A 15,685-nucleotide genomic window follows, 5' to 3' on the forward strand; every position below is an offset into this window, starting at 1 on the left:
ATTGTACCCTATGTAATGGTAGAAGGCCCAAAATGTTTTTATCTTATGTAATACTTATTTCAGGACAATAAGGGCTTCAAGCTTATATATTTACTAACTAGTTTTTACCTTTTCCTTCCCCTATGACATCTAGATTTCCAAATGAACTTAAATTAAAAAAAAAAAAAACCCTAATCTTTTAATCTAAAAAGGATCTTAGCTGTATAAGTTAATTACTCTATGATAATTGCCCTTGTTACTATAGTATACAATAAAGAAAGGTAGAATTTTCATCATCAGGCCAACTTTAAACTATGTACTTATGGGTAAATAATTAATTTTTTTTCTATTGGGGGAATATTGTTTTACAATGTTGTGTTGGTTTCTGCCACACAATACAAATCAGCCATAATTATACATATATCACCTCCAGATTGAGACTCCCTCCCCTCCCTCTACCCCACCCCTCTAGGTCATCACAGAGCACTAGGCTAGGTTCCCTGTGTTATATAGCAACTTCTCACCAGCTATCTATTTTACATATGGTAACATATATACTAAGTCACTTCAGTCATGTCCTACTCTGTGGAACCCCATAGATGGCAGCCCACCAGGCACCCCATCCCTGGGATTCTCCAGGCAAGAACACTGGAGTGGGTTGCCATTTCCTTCTCCAATGCATGAAAGTGAAAAGTGAAAGTGAAGTCGCTCAGTCGTGTCCCACTCTTAGTGACCCCATGGACTGCAGCCAACCAGGCTCCTCTGCCCACGGGATTCTCCAGGCAAGAGTACTGGAGTGGGGTGCCATTGCCTTCTCCAAACATATATATGTCAATGTTAATTTCTCCATTCGTCTGACTTTATTCTTTCCCCAGAATTTAACTTCTTAAGACCTTAGCTGTTAAAAAAAAAAAAAAAAAACTTGTGTGATCTTAAATAACTCAGTGCTTTATTATAAATATACTTTCTAAATTAAATCCATGCATTTCTGTTAAATAGATCTTGAATTTTACAACTTGATAAATTAAGCTCTATAATATATTGAAGAAGTGAAGTGAAAGTTGCCGTCATGTCTCTTAGATACCCCATGGACTATACAGTCCATGGAATTCTTCAGGCCAGAATATGGACTGGGTAGCCATCCCCTTCTCCAGGGGATCCTCCCAATCCAGTGATCAAACTCAGGTCTCCCACATTGCAGGCAGATTCTTTACCAGCTAAGCCACCAGGGAAGCCCAAGATTACTGGACTGGGTAACCTATCCATTCTCCAGTGGATCTTCCTGACCCAGGAATCAAACCAGGGTCTCCTGCATTGCAGGTGGATTCTTTACCAGCTGAGCTACCAGGTGAATATAACTATATATTTCATCTAAAAGACATATATAAAATAAAGGTAACAGAACCCTAAAGAATGGTAGTTTAAGAAAATTACATAAGTAGGGTTTATTTGGCAAGGTAAACTGTACAATAATCCACCATTAGATTATACTAATATTATTCTGTGTATAGAGAAAAGGTTAAGTGTGAAACAAAATGTATAAGATACAAGCAATCAAAAAGGCAAACTACATATTTGAAAACACAGTTGTGGATCACGGTCAATTATTTCATATCTCTAAGAGAATGCTTTAGTTGCATGCAAAAGGTAAATTTAATTACCATACAAATGTTTGAAACTCTCTGATATAATAAATCCCCCAGGATCACATGTCTACTAAACAGATTTTCTTCTCTTTCCAAATACATTATTGATCAGCTTGGCCATGGATTTAGATCCACTGTATCTTCTCTTTTCCTTGAGTTTGAAATTTGTCAGGATGTCCTTGATAATTCTGATAAACATCATTTCCACCTCCAGAGATTGCTCTGCTGCCGACAGTTCACAGAATTGGCACCGGTTATCCAGTGCCAGTTTGTGCCCTTCTTCCCAGCCAACCTCTCGCACATGACAGAGATCTTGCTTGTTACCCACCAAAAGCACTGCTGACTCCACAGCTCTGAAATACAGACACACAATTATTTGGTAAGACTGCTTTACCAACTCTTTTTTTATATATTAAGTAGGTTTATATAAAAAAGAATTATAGAGCCCCCCCAAAATGAAAAAATATTGTGTGTGTTATTTGTGTTCGTGTGTATTTGTAGTCATGTGTGTATCCTCATTTACTCATAAAAAGGATTTTAGATTAAATGTAAATGACACAGATCCCACAAAACTCTTAAAGCATAAGATTTGAAGTGGCACAAATCTATTCCTGGAACTATGGCTCTGTTTACTAACAAGACATGAGTGTGACATCATTTTCCATTTTAAGTTCTCTTATATGTTAAAAAAAAAAAAAAGGTAAAATAGTTCTCATCACCCAGAATGAAGATGTATATAAAAAACCTAGCCCAATGCCAGGCTATAATAAAAATAATAATAATAAAAGCATCTTTTACTAAAGATGCTTACTAAACATTATTTTTCATTTTCTTATCAATTGAAACAGGACTAGCTACTGCTTCTTTACTAATTAAATAATTTAAATACAGTTTTTTTAAGAAAAAGTATTAATCAGTACTCATCACTGTTTGTTCCCTGTTAATATTCATTATAACATCAGTTCAGTTCAGTCACTCAGTCATGTCCGACTCTCTGCGACCCCATGAATTGCAGCACACCAGGCCTCCCTGTCCATCACCATCTCCCGGAGTTCACTCAGACTCATGTCCATCAAGTCAGTGATGCCATCCAGCCATCTCATCCTCTGCCGTCCCCTTCTCCTCCTGCCCCCAATCCCTCCCAGCATCAGCTTTTTTCCAATGAGTCAACTCTTCTCATGAGGTGGCCAAAGTACTGGACTTTCAGCTTTAGCATCATTCCTTCCAAAGAAATCACAGGGTTGATCTCCTTCAGAATGGGCTGGTTGGATCTCCTTGCAGTCCAAGGGACTCTCAAGAGTGTTCTCCAACACCACAGTTCAAAAGCATCAATTCTTCGGCGCTCAACCTTCTTCACAGTCCAACTCTCACATCCATACATGACCACAGGAAAAACCATAGCCTTGACTAGACGGACCTTAGTCGGCAAAGTAATGTCTCTGCTTTTGAATATGCTATCTAGGTTGGTCATAACATTTCTTCCAAGGAATAAGCGTCTTTTAATTTCATGGCTGCAGTCACCATCTGCAGTGATTCTGGAGCCCCCCAAAAATAGTCTGACACTGTTTCCACTGTTTCCCAATCTATTTCCCATGAAGTGATGGGACCGGATGCCATGATCTTCATTTTCTGAATGTTGAGCTTTAGGCCAACTTTTTCACTCTCCTCTTTCACTTTCAACAGAGGCCTTTTAGTTCCTCTTCACTTTCTGCCATAAGGGTGGTGTCATCTGCATATCTGAGGTTATTGATATTTCTCCCGGCAATCTTGATTCCAGCTTGTGTTTTTTCCAGCCCAGCGTTTCTCATGATGTACTCTGCAGAGAAGTTAAATAAGCAGGGTGACAATATACAGCTTTGACGTACTCCTTTTCCTATTTGGAACCAGTCTGTTGTTCCATGTCCAGTTCTAACTGTTGCTTCCTGACCTGCATACAGATTTCTCAAGAGGCAGGTCAGGTGGTCTGGTATTCCCATCTCTTTCAGAATTTTCCACAGTTGATTGTGATCCACACAGTCAAAGGCTTTGGCATAGTCAGTAAAGCAGAAAGAGATGTTTTTCTGGAACTCTCTTGCTTTTTCCATGATCCAGTGGATGTTGGCAATTTGATCTCTAGTTCCTCTGCCTTTTCTAAAACCAGCTTGAACATCAGGGAGTTCACGGTTCACGTATTGCTGAAGCCTGGCTTGGAGAATTTTGAGCATTACTTTACTAGTGTGTGAGATGAGTGCAATTGTGCGGTAGTTTGAGCATTCTTTGGCATTGCCTTTCTTTGGAATTGGAATGAAAACTGACCTTTTCCAGTCCTATGGCCACTGCTGAGTTTTCCAAATTGGCTGGCATATTGAATGCAGAACTTTCACAGCATCATCTTTCAGGATTTGAAACAGCTCAACTGGAATTCCATCACCTCCACTAGCTTTGTTCATAGTGATGCTTTCTAAGGCCCACTTGACTTCACATTCCAAGATGTCTGGCTCTAGATTAGTGATCACATCATCATGACTATCTGGGTCGTGAAGATCTTTTTTGTACAGTTCTTCCCTGTATTCTTGCCACCTCTTCTTAATATCTTCTGCTTCTGTTAGGTCCAGACCATTTCTGTCCTTTATCGAGCCTATCTTTGCATGAAATGGTCCCTTGGTGTCTCTAATTTTCTTGAAGAGATCTCTAGTCTTTCCCAAACTGTTGTTTTCCTCGATTTCTTTGCATTGATCGCTTAAGAAGGCTTTCTTATCTCTTCTTGCTATTCTTTGGAACTCTGCATTTAGATGCCTATATCTTTCCTTTTCTCCTTTGCTTTTCACCTCTCTTCTCTTCACAGCTATTCCAGACAGCCATTTTGCTTTTTTGCATTTCTTTTCCATGGGGATGGTCTTGATCCCTGTCTCCTGCACAATGTCAAGAACTTCATTCCATAGTTCATCAGGCACTCTATCAGATCTAGGCCCTTAAATCTATTTCTCACTTCCATTGTATAATCATAAGCGATTTGATTTAAGTCCTACCTGAATGGTCTACCGGTTTTCCCTACTTTCTTCACTCTAAAGAAAATTTTACCATCCTGTAACTTTGTACAACTTTTCTGATTTATTTAAGAAATATATTTCTTTGTTAATGTAATGTCTTTGGCAAATATCAATACAATCTCTGTGGCTACAGTGCAACATTTCTAAAGCAGTCTCATTTGAAGAATACAGTATGGCTACTAGTCCTTAAATGACAAGAAATAGTGCCAAGATATCTACTATCGGAAAGAAATGGGAAAATGAAGTCTTCAACACCATCTCAAGAGATACTGTATAGAAACCACCAAAGTATGTTTTATTCACATGATGGTTTGAGCCATCAAGGAAAAAGCATTTCATGTCTAACACTAGACTCTTGATGATACTAATAGTACATTTTTATATAGTTCATATACTAATAGTATCTTTTTACATAGGGCTTCCTTGGTGGTTCAGATGGGTAAAGTATCTGTCTACAATGTGGGAGACCTGGGTTCGAGCCCTGGGTTGGGAAGATCCCCTGGAGAAGGAAATGGCAATCCACTGTAGTACTATTGCCTGGAAAATTCCATGGACAGAGGAGCCTGGCAGGCTGCAGTCTATGGGGTCACAAAGAGTCTGAGACGACCTAGAGACTTCAGTTCACTTCTCTGGTAGTTCAGCTCGTAGAGAATCTGCCTGCCATGCAAGAGATCCCAGTTTGATTCCTGGGTCAGGAAGATCCACTGGAGAAGGGATAGGCTACCCACTCCAGTATTCTTGGGCTTCCCTGGTGGCTCAGACAGTAAGGAATCTGCCTGCAATGCGGGAGACCTGGGTTTGATCCCTGGATTGGGAGGATCCCCTGGAGAAGGGAATGACTACCCACCCTAGCATTCTGACTTGGAGAATTCCATGAACAGAGGAGCTTGGCAGGCTACAATCCATAGGGTCGCAAAGAGTTGGACACAATGGAATGACTTTCACACATATAGTTCAGAAAATTATTGTGAAGAATTAATGAGGAAGAATAAATGAAATATTTTGAAGGATGTCACAAATATCAGATATAATTTTATAAAATAATGCCATATTTTCTTTCTATCTATAGATAAGAGATTTGGAAATAGACTCTACTTAAAGATTGAAAACTGGAAATACCCAAGAATTATTTGATCAACATATTAAGAAGATTGCCTGAAAATGTCAAATATAGGGATTTTTTAAATATACATTTTTAATTCTTCTTGAGTGATTCTTTTGATATGGAAGAATAGCAAAGTAATTTTAATTATGTACCCTTACCAAAGTTATGGTGCTTAAACATAAAGTATTTAACACCTGAAACAATGGAGTTCCCTCAAAATCAGTAATATTATAGGAAATCAGAGCTCTGAGGTTTCTTAGTAAAATCATATTCTTTTCTCCTACCATGTTTCCATCAGTTCTATAATCAGAAAAAGAAGGTCTAGAAATTAAAGAGTTTACCCAAAGTCAATCAGATATAAACAAGAATTTACATCAAATAACTCTAAGGGACCACCCCTTATCAATTATTATCTGATTATTTCTTGATAATGGGCATTTAAAAGAGATATTAAAATCACATATATCATTTTTCAGGAATAATATTGTGCTTCCTTGCCTCCCAAATTAGCATGATATTAGAGAAGGGCAAGTCTGGTCAAGAGCACAAAGAATCCCTTATACCAGCATGTTGAACAAAAATAACTATTTCAAAGGGAAAGGATAAAACAATTTTTTTTTAAAAAAAGGAAAACTAAAAATGGGAAATTCATAGGTTTAAACATATACCTACTAATGCAAAAATAGTCTAAGGCATCGTTCTGTTTTCCTGCATAATGACTTGTGTCAAGACATTAACAATAGGGCATTGTAGATTGGCTCTTTATTTTAGGAGGTGAAATGGAGAAAAATGTAGTCTCATACTTAGAATTTGTAATGGTTTGATTATTCAGTCTATTTTGCTTTGATAGACCGATAATCCCAATGACTAGGAATTGAATGCCAAATGTAATATATCTGGATTTATTTAACATTTTTGTGGGAATGAAAAAGAAAGGTGGAAAGGGAACTATCTTGTGTACAAAGGGCTATTATTTTGCAAACGAGTGTCATGTTAACAATAGAGGCTGTCTTGTAAAACAGTCATTTATTCGGGGCAAGTAACTGTTGATGTCATTCAGGATATAAAGTATTCTCATCTTATTCCTTTTACTACATGTGTAACTCCTGTGGAATGAAAGGTGGCTTGTTCAGGGCTGTTAAATTTTGTAATTGGAAGCCTGTATTAAACTCTTCCTAATGATGCTTACAGCTCTATGATGATTTACTAAAACAAAGTAGAGAGGAATGAAAACTACCTTACCTTTTACAATGACTTGTCTGTGGCTCCCGAATTCTGTAGATTAATGCTTTTGCAAATGCAAAGGAAGACCTGTCACTGATGTCATACACAATAACAAACCCGTCTGCCCAATGCAGCTCACTTGTGAGGGAAAATTTTGCTTTCTGTGGCTGAAAATAAATCAATGGTAAGTAAATCCTACCATTGAAAGTGGTAGGATTGGATCCCTGTATTTTACATGACATTCAGTTAATTAATGGAGACCCATTTTACCTGGAAGAGAATTCAGTAAGGCAAGTACTAGTATTTTCTAAAATGTAGTTTCTTTGCATCACAATTTTTCTTTTATCAAAAGTGATCTAAAATTTTTTAAAAATAAAGAACTATAATAAAGTTATATCTATTTCATTTGATAATTTTTTCTCTAAAAAAAAATCCTTCTCTTTTTCTGAAAATTTGATGAGGCCTAATAATTGCCTTTTACATCATATCCACACAGGAGACAGTATCTTCTATATTAGTGAATAGAATATGTATTGATTTTTTGGTACCAGATTTAAATCAGTAAAGCAACAATAGTGATTAAGGTTTAGCAAAAAAGATTTGAAGGATGTTTGCTATACCCAACAAAATCTATCCCACAGGGGATAGAGGTGTTTTGAAATATTGAACAGCTGGCCACCTTTCTCTCACTTATATAATTATATTTAAACTTTTTGTGTTTGAATAAAGGGGTTTGTACTCAAAATCCTTCTTACTTTGGTTTTATCAACAGTGGTTTAGTTATCTGGTGGCTCAGACAGTAAAGCATCTTGCTTACAATGTGGGAGACCTGGGTTCGATCCCTGGGTCAGGAAGATATTTTGGAGAAGGAAATGGTAACCCACTCCAGTACTCTTGCCTGGAAAACCCCATGGACGGAGGAGCCTGGTAGCCTACATTCCATGGGGTCGCAAAGAGTCGGACACGACTGAGCAACTTCACTTTCACTTTCTTTAGTTATCAACAAATGCAACTTAGCAAACATATAAACTGAATTAATAAGGCATTAAACTGTTAGTATTTGACAGCTACCTTGTGACCTGATAAAAATATAGTATGAAAGCATAATAATATTGCTATTTTAAAGATATCTGTAACATGATAATTTTGTCATAACTTTACAGAGAAGCTAGATAATATATTAAAATAATTTCTTAAATTTTTAATAATTAAAATTGAGAAGTAACTTCAATATTAAGGCTAACAACTGCACGCTTACCCTTATCCTATCTTCTTCAAATCATGATTAAAAACATAAAAGTATTTTGTTTTACTTACCTGAGAACAAGGGTCATATATTTCTAGATTCAATTGCTTCCCTTCCAAACACAAATGCTTGTTATAGATAGATTCTGCAAAATATGCATATACTCATTATCAGTATGGAAATACTCCAGAATTTTAAAACATGGATTTATATTTCGATCAGCCAAATATAAATATAGCCCTATAAATTCAACCAGTCATATTTTAGTTTTAGTGGCTTTTCTTTATTGATAGTGGTCAAAAAAAACATGTATTTGCTATATTTGCTTATATATATATTTCTTAAAAATGAACTTCACCACTATACCTATTCACTGACATGTTTTTGTGCCTGTAGATTAGTCTGTTCATTACTATATAAACTTTGGTTTTATCAACAGTGGTTTAGTTATCTGGTGGCTCAGACAGTAAAGCATCTTGCTTACAATGTGGGAGACCTGGGTTCGATTCCTGGGTCAGGAAGATATTTTGGAGAAGGAAATGGTAACCCACTCCAGTACTCTTGCCTCTTCTACTCTAGAAGAGTATCTGTCACATGACAGGTGTTCAATAAATATTTCGTGAATGAATGAAAGACTTCATTTCTGTAACTGTCCCTCCAGTGTTTTCATACAAGACCTAACTTCTCTCCAGAATTGTATACTGACACAATTGCAAACTGACACGTGATCCATTCTGGCAAACACTCCATAACCCATGTTAGAAAGATGTAGCTGACATTTGGGAAAGTCGGCTTCAGGGGGTGAAGGGATGACATTTATTTTATGTAATTCAATTAATTAATTAATTTTGGGCTGTGCTGGGTCTTTGTTGCTGTGGGAGCTTTTCTCTAGTTGTGGTGCACGGGCTTCTCATTGCAGTGGTTTCTCTTGCTGGGAAGCACAGGCTTCAGGAGTGCTCAGACTTCCGTAATTGCAGCATGTGACCTCAGTAGTTGTGGCTCCCAGGCTCTAGAGCACAGGTTCAACAGTTGTGACTCATGGACTTAGTTGTTCTGCGTCATGTGCGATCTTCCTGGACCAGGGATTGAACCTGTGTCTCCTGCATTGGCAGGCGGATACTTTACCATTGAGCCACCAGGGAAGCCCAGGGGTAAATTCTGAGATCCTTCTAGGCTACACAGAATGAAATTTGTCATCGTTTCATTAAATCTTAAAATATGTTTTCAGACAGTTTATTCTAAACCTTATAAGCTTACTACCGTGAGCTATCAGCAGTAAAGAATCTGCCTGCAATGCAGGAGACGCAGACGCAGACACAGGTTCGATCCCTGGGTGGGGAAGATTCCCTGGAGGAGGAAATAGCAACACACTCCAGTATTCTTTCCCGGAGAATCTCATGGACAGAGGAACCTGGTGGGCTACAATCCATGGGTTGCAAAGGAGTCAGACATGACTGAGAGATTAAACAACAGCAATAACCATGAGCTATGTAATTTCCTCCTGAGACCTTTAAAAATACCTACTCTCAATACTCAAAAACTGCCAGCAGGGGTCACCAGCTCTTAACATTTTAGAATTTTATTACTTCCCCCTGTAGCCTTCATTTACACATAAGGTCATTTTTTGGCTAATTAATCTTCTTGCTGTGGACCTTTAACTCACTTGATTGTCTTTATGAATGTCTCTAGGTCTTATTTTTCAATAGAGGTATAATAGCCAGAAATATGCATACTTCATTTGCTTATATAACTATGTTGTATTAAAGATTAAGGTGACATTTAATTTTGTTGTTGCTGTTAATTGTTCTTTGTACGTGTGTATTGTTTTCTAGTTTTGGAACACTTTCTCATGCCTTACTCTTAGTTTGTGTGTTATCTGGCCCTTTATGACTGAAGTTGTTGACCTGAGAAATGAAACAGTAAGAATTTCTCTTTCTATGTATTTTTTCTTTCTAGAATCAGTTTTCAAGAGCTTGCCCTAAAACACTCACAACATCATATGAACTAAAATACTGTGTTGGCTACATGCAGGCGGCAAGAATGCAATACTTCAAGGTTGTTTTCTAAAATCCTCTAATAATGCTACCTCATAAATGAATGCTAAAGATTTTTGTCATTGTTTATTTCTCATGAAAAACACTTGCAATCATAACTTCTTACTCTAAGTATTATGGAATGAAAAAAAAAAAACAACTTTCTCCCAATTCTATTTCTTAAAATCTTCATTCCTGTTAAAAAACAAAAAAACCTTTCCCCACCATGCCTTCAATCAATAGCATTATATAGATTAATTGTTGAGCCAAAAATATATTCAAACTTCTGGCAAAATTCCCCATTTTTTATTAATTCCCCACTGTGGCATTTCCCATATGTCATGCTAAGATAAAAATAACAAAATTATAGTAGAGTTAGTGAAATGATTCTAAGATTATATCAAGGTGCTCTGGCACCTGTTTTAGAATTTCTCTGAAACTTATGTAAGCAACCTACATAATTATGATATGATCTTTAGTCGAAGCATAAATTTCCTGTTATTTTCACATGGTCTTGTGAAAATAAGCATTTATTAAATAAACACTTTAAATAAAAATAAGCATTTATTTTGTAGTTACTTGTGCTTTTATAATTAATTTGTCTTTATCTCTCAGCAGATGTTGCTTAAATTTTAAAATTGCTTCACAGTTTAACAAAACCCCCACACTCACTTGCTCTGCAATGGTTGCTGCAGATGGGTAGGTCCCAGGTTTAAGGTTTTTTAGTTCTAGACTGAAACCAACTGGATTTCTAATGTATTTCAGTTAACATAAAACTGGATAAATTTTATCATGAAAGAATATTTAATTAAAATACTTATTTGGGCTTTTAAAATCAGAGTCCATGAATTAAACAAGTTGCTTAAAAGTGCAAAAATGGAAGATTCTATGAAAATGCTTATCTGATGTTAATTTCAAGAAGAAAATGGAACCCACTCCAATATTCTTGCCTTGAAAATCCCATAGACAGAGAAGCCTAGTGGCCTACATACGTCCATGGTGTCGCAAACAGTCAGATAAGTCTTAGCAACTGAGCACACACACACACTGATGTTAATTGATGATGCTGAAGTTTTAAAGTGAAAAAGTCTAAAGTAGAGACTTACCAAAATTAGAAGCATATTCTCCAATGAAGCGCTTGGTAAGAAATCTTACTATAAGGGCTGCAAAACAAAACAAGCTGAATTTAAGGTCTTATCATTTTTTTTAATATAAATTTATTTATTTTAATTGGAGGTTAGTTACTTTACAATATTGTATTGGTTTTGCCATACATCAACATGAATCCACCACAGGTATACACGTGTTCCCCATCCTGAACCCCCCTTCCTCCTCCCTCCCTGAACCCTCTTACACTGTTGGTGGGAATGCAAACTAGTACAGCCACTATGGAGAACAGTGTGGAGATTCCTTAAAAAACTGGAAATAGAACTGCCTTATGATCCAGCAATCCCACTGCTGGGCATACACACCAAAGAAACCAGAATCGAAAGGTCTTATCATTTTTAAGACACAGATAACAACTTAGTTTCCCTGGTGGCTCAGACAGTAATGAATCCACCTGCAATGCGGGAGACCTGGGTTCAGTCCCTGGGTTGGGAAGATCTCCTGGAGGAGGAAATGGCTACCCACTTCAGTATTCTTGCCTGGAGAATCCCATGAACAGAGGAGCCTGGCAGGCTACATTCCATGGGATCACAAAGAGTCAGACAGGACTGAGCGACTAAGCACAGCACACATGTATGTACGTAAGGTTTTATCTCTTGGCTTAAAAATTACCAAGTATTAATGAAGACCTTGAAATTTTACTAAATTCTGGTCTAAATAATAATCAGTAAGATTAGCAGCATAAAACCGTAAAAATTAGGCTGGAAAGAAAGTGATCTTACTGTGGTGCCCACTCAATTCACTGTTTAAGTAATTCACTAAGGCAAACACACATAAGAAACCTCAGCTTTGCAACAGAGACAGATTCCTTATTAAATCTGAGATACAAGAACCACGATATGTTTTTATTTCATCAAATTAATTGTGACTCCAAGGTGCCACGTGTTTATCACAGTGGCCAGGACAGTATTTGCCTGTCCTGCGATTGTTTAAGGAAACAGGGACTTCAAAATCCAAGAAACAGAGGATCGCCCTCTAGTGTTGGTTTATCTTACTGCAGCTCCCGGGTCTGGCCAGTTAAGATTCACTAGGCTCAGGTAGCTCTATTGGCAGCATCCTCACTACCATCATGTAACAAAGACAAACGCGTAGCTTCCAAGGTCATGGGCACCATGTTGCTCAGTTCCCAGGCATTTTAAAAGCCGTGTCCCCATCTCCCTTCAAAGTGTGTTTTTGTTTTTGTTTTTTTCCTTTTTCCTCCTCTGTAACGTGGCTTATGTACACCTACAGCTGATTCATCTTGATATTTGGCAGAAAACAAAATTCTGTAAAGCAATTAACCTTCAAATAAAAATAAATAATTTTTTTTTAAAGTTAAAAATAATCCACAGGTCTTCACACATTTCTCTCCACGGTTAGTCTCAGGGCAGAGGAATCTTTTCAAGACCACCGCTTGGCCACTGAGGCTTCTCAGGGGGTGCTGGCCGTGAAGAACCTGCCTGCCAATGCAGGTAGACACAAAAGATGTAGGCTCAACCCCTGGGTCAGGAAGATCCCCTGGAGGAGGGCATGGCAACTTACTCCAGCATTCTTGCCTGGAGAATCCCATGGACAGAAGAGCCAAGTGGGCTACAGTCCCTAGGGTCGCAGAGAGTCTGACAAGACTGAAGCGACTAAGCACACACGCATGCAGGTGTGGGGGCAGTGTGACGGAGTGAGAAGTACGTGGGGTCATGATGGAGGGATTCCCTGTTGGTCCTACTTATTTTACACATCAGGAGAACAAGATACAAATTAATACTTCAAACAGATGTATTCTTCAACCTGTAGATACATTTTTATAAATACAAAGTTAATTGCACTACTTGCTTATAAAATGAAAACTCCTACTGAGAAATAATATATAGTTATATCAAGCCTATAAATGTGTAATATGTTTATATATATATATATATAATGTCAATATATTTCTCACTCTTTATGTACTCTACACCAGAAAAAAAAAAACAAACATTTACCAGATTTCCCTGTTCCTTCACCTCCCAAAACAGTAAGCTTCACATCATTCATCTTGCTTTCCTCCTCCTTCTTGGTCTGTCCCGTCTTCTGCAGTTATCCTGAGTTGAGCCAAGCATGTGTTTTCCAACATCCTTTTTATTATTGCTATAAATTCCCCTAAGGCCAACTCCACCCCACACTCCTACCATCCAATAATAACTTTAAAAATATTTTCAACTAGTTTTGAACATGTCTCTTAAAAAAAAAATAAGTGGACTTACTATTTAGACATACAAAGATTTATTTAGCCAGTAGTTAAGAGCTTAACAGAAGCTTAGCTCCTCATATTAAACTTTCATGTACCTAAAATATCTACCTTCTCCTAGAACCTAGAAAAATGATCTTTCTTCATTAAGAAAGTTTTTAGAGAATGGGTAAACATTCCTGTAAATTTCCTATAGCTGGATTAGTTTTGCTTTTTTCCTATTAATAGCTGAGGCTACATTTTCTTGGAATTTTCTTTCCTGTGAAAGACAAGATGAGATGTGCCTGTGTGCTAAGTTGCTTCAGTTGTGTCTGACTCTTTTCGACGCTATAGACTGTAGCTTGCCAGCCTCCTCTGTCCATGGGAATTTCCAGGCAAGAATACTGGAGTGGGTTGCCATGCCCTCCTCCATCAGCTCTTCCTGACCCAGGGATCAAGCTCACATATCTTATACCGCTTGCATTGGCAGATGGGTTCTTTACTACTAGTGCCACCTGGAAAGCCCTTATGTAATACTGTATAATTAGGAAAAAGAAATTTTAAAAAAAAGAACATTTGGAAGGGCTGCTCTGACATAATTCACTCCTGCTATGAAATAAAAGGGTAAACCTGATATGCACAATTACCACTCTGTTACCCTTTTTTAAGTCAATGGTCCTTGCTACTCCAAGAACCCAAATTATTAATATTTTCTTCCCTTTATTTCTCCTTATTTGTATATGTATAAATTTGAGAGTTGAGAAAAGAGTATAACAACAAAAAGAGAATGATTCAAACTTTGTGGACTACATTTTAAGACCCAGGTAAAGAAGTTTCATTTCTAGGCTGAGTCTATTGTAGAAATACATGCTTCTTAAAAATGCATTTATTTAATAAACATTGATTAACTGCCAGTCTTTGTTAAGATTATATTGAGTTTAATTAAATAGGTCAGCAATTAAATTATTTAATAATAAATTTTCTGCCCTGTTGGAATCTACAATCTACTAAGAGAAAAATGGAAATAGAATTATAATAAATATTATCATTGCTACAATGGAGCTTTTATGAAGAGCTGGAGAAAGTAGATCAGAAGATAGAAGAGTCTTCAAAAAGTAGGTAAATTTGAAACATGAACAGGACCTATGGAGAGGAAAGAAAAAGTGATTGGGGATCAGGGAGAAGCGTCTATTCCAAAAGAAATAGACTCCATAAAGACAAAAAGGCAAGATGGAATATGACAATTTGTGGGATTAACAGGTAACAGATGAATAACTTAGATTTTTGCCTTTTATTACAAATTATAAAATATTTTAAAAATAAGCAGTGTTCTCTCTTTAATCCATGCTGCTGTATTAAAAGTAACAAGAATGATTTTTAAATGATGTTTACCAGCTGATTTATTATACTTTAGAATTAAATGGTTTTCCTCTTTTGGAAGAAATCCTAGTCTTCCTAAGAAATTTCTGATTGATGTCTTTAGAAAGTTTAATATATCCAGTGACAGGAAGGAACAACTTAACTTCATAGCAAGCATAACACTGAAAATAACATATGGAAGGTTGTTACTGGCATTTTCTCATTGTAGCCTGTTCTTCCCTATGTCCACTGGATCCCAAACTATATTTAGTTAGGAAAGCAGTATGGGATTGAAATAGAGTGAAGTTTATAAACCTAAACAAAGAGAATATCAGTCAGTTCCCGTCGCTCAGTCGTGTCTGACTCCTTGCGACCCCATGAACCGCAGCACACCAGGCCTCCCTGTCTATCACCAACTCCTGGAGTTTACCCAAACCCATGTGCATTGAGTCGGTGATGCCATCCAACCATCTCATCCTCTGTCATCCCCTTCTCCTCCTGCCCTCAGTCTTTCCCAGCATCAGGGTCTTTTCAAATGAGTCAGCTTTTTGCATCAGGTGGCCAAAGTATTAGAGTTTCAGCTTCAACATCAGTCCTTCCAATGAACACCCACTGATCTCCTTTAGGATTGACTGGTTGGATCTCCTAGCAGTCCAAGGGACTCTCAAACAGAATATAATCATGCACAAACTTTTCTAAGAAACAGAGTGTCTAT

The 15,685-nt window shown here is 37.2% G+C and overlaps 1 protein-coding gene across 1 annotated transcript; it reads right to left on the reverse strand.

Annotated features, from left to right (window-relative positions):
• Positions 1 to 1,393: 1,393 nt before the first annotated feature.
• On the reverse strand, positions 1,394 to 13,579 carry RERGL (RERG like). The gene is made up of 5 exons (XM_040235273.1): positions 13,388 to 13,579; positions 11,369 to 11,425; positions 8,301 to 8,374; positions 7,002 to 7,150; positions 1,394 to 1,978 (listed from the first exon to the last, which is right to left on the reverse strand). The coding sequence occupies exons 1-5, from the start codon at positions 13,437 to 13,439 to the stop codon at positions 1,696 to 1,698; spliced, it is 615 nt and encodes a 204-aa protein (XP_040091207.1). The 5' UTR covers positions 13,440 to 13,579; the 3' UTR covers positions 1,394 to 1,695.
• Positions 13,580 to 15,685: the final 2,106 nt, after the last annotated feature.

Source organism: Oryx dammah, unplaced genomic scaffold (assembly GCF_014754425.2).
Source record: "Oryx dammah isolate SB20612 unplaced genomic scaffold, SCBI_Odam_1.1 HiC_scaffold_29, whole genome shotgun sequence".
NCBI lineage: Eukaryota > Metazoa > Chordata > Mammalia > Artiodactyla > Bovidae > Oryx > Oryx dammah.

Bases quoted from the DNA above. Each gene is read 5' to 3' on its own strand.
- RERGL (XM_040235273.1), bottom strand. From the start codon at position 13,439: ATGAATGATGTGAAGCTTACTGTTTTGGGAGGTGAAGGAACAGGGAAA. The intron at 11,426-13,387 runs GTAAATGTTTGT...TTTGTTTTGCAG, and splicing joins TGAAGGAACAGGGAAATCTG to CCCTTATAGTAAGATTTCTT. The intron at 8,375-11,368 runs GTAAGTCTCTAC...CATATTTTGCAG, and splicing joins AGAATATGCTTCTAATTTTG to AATCTATCTATAACAAGCAT.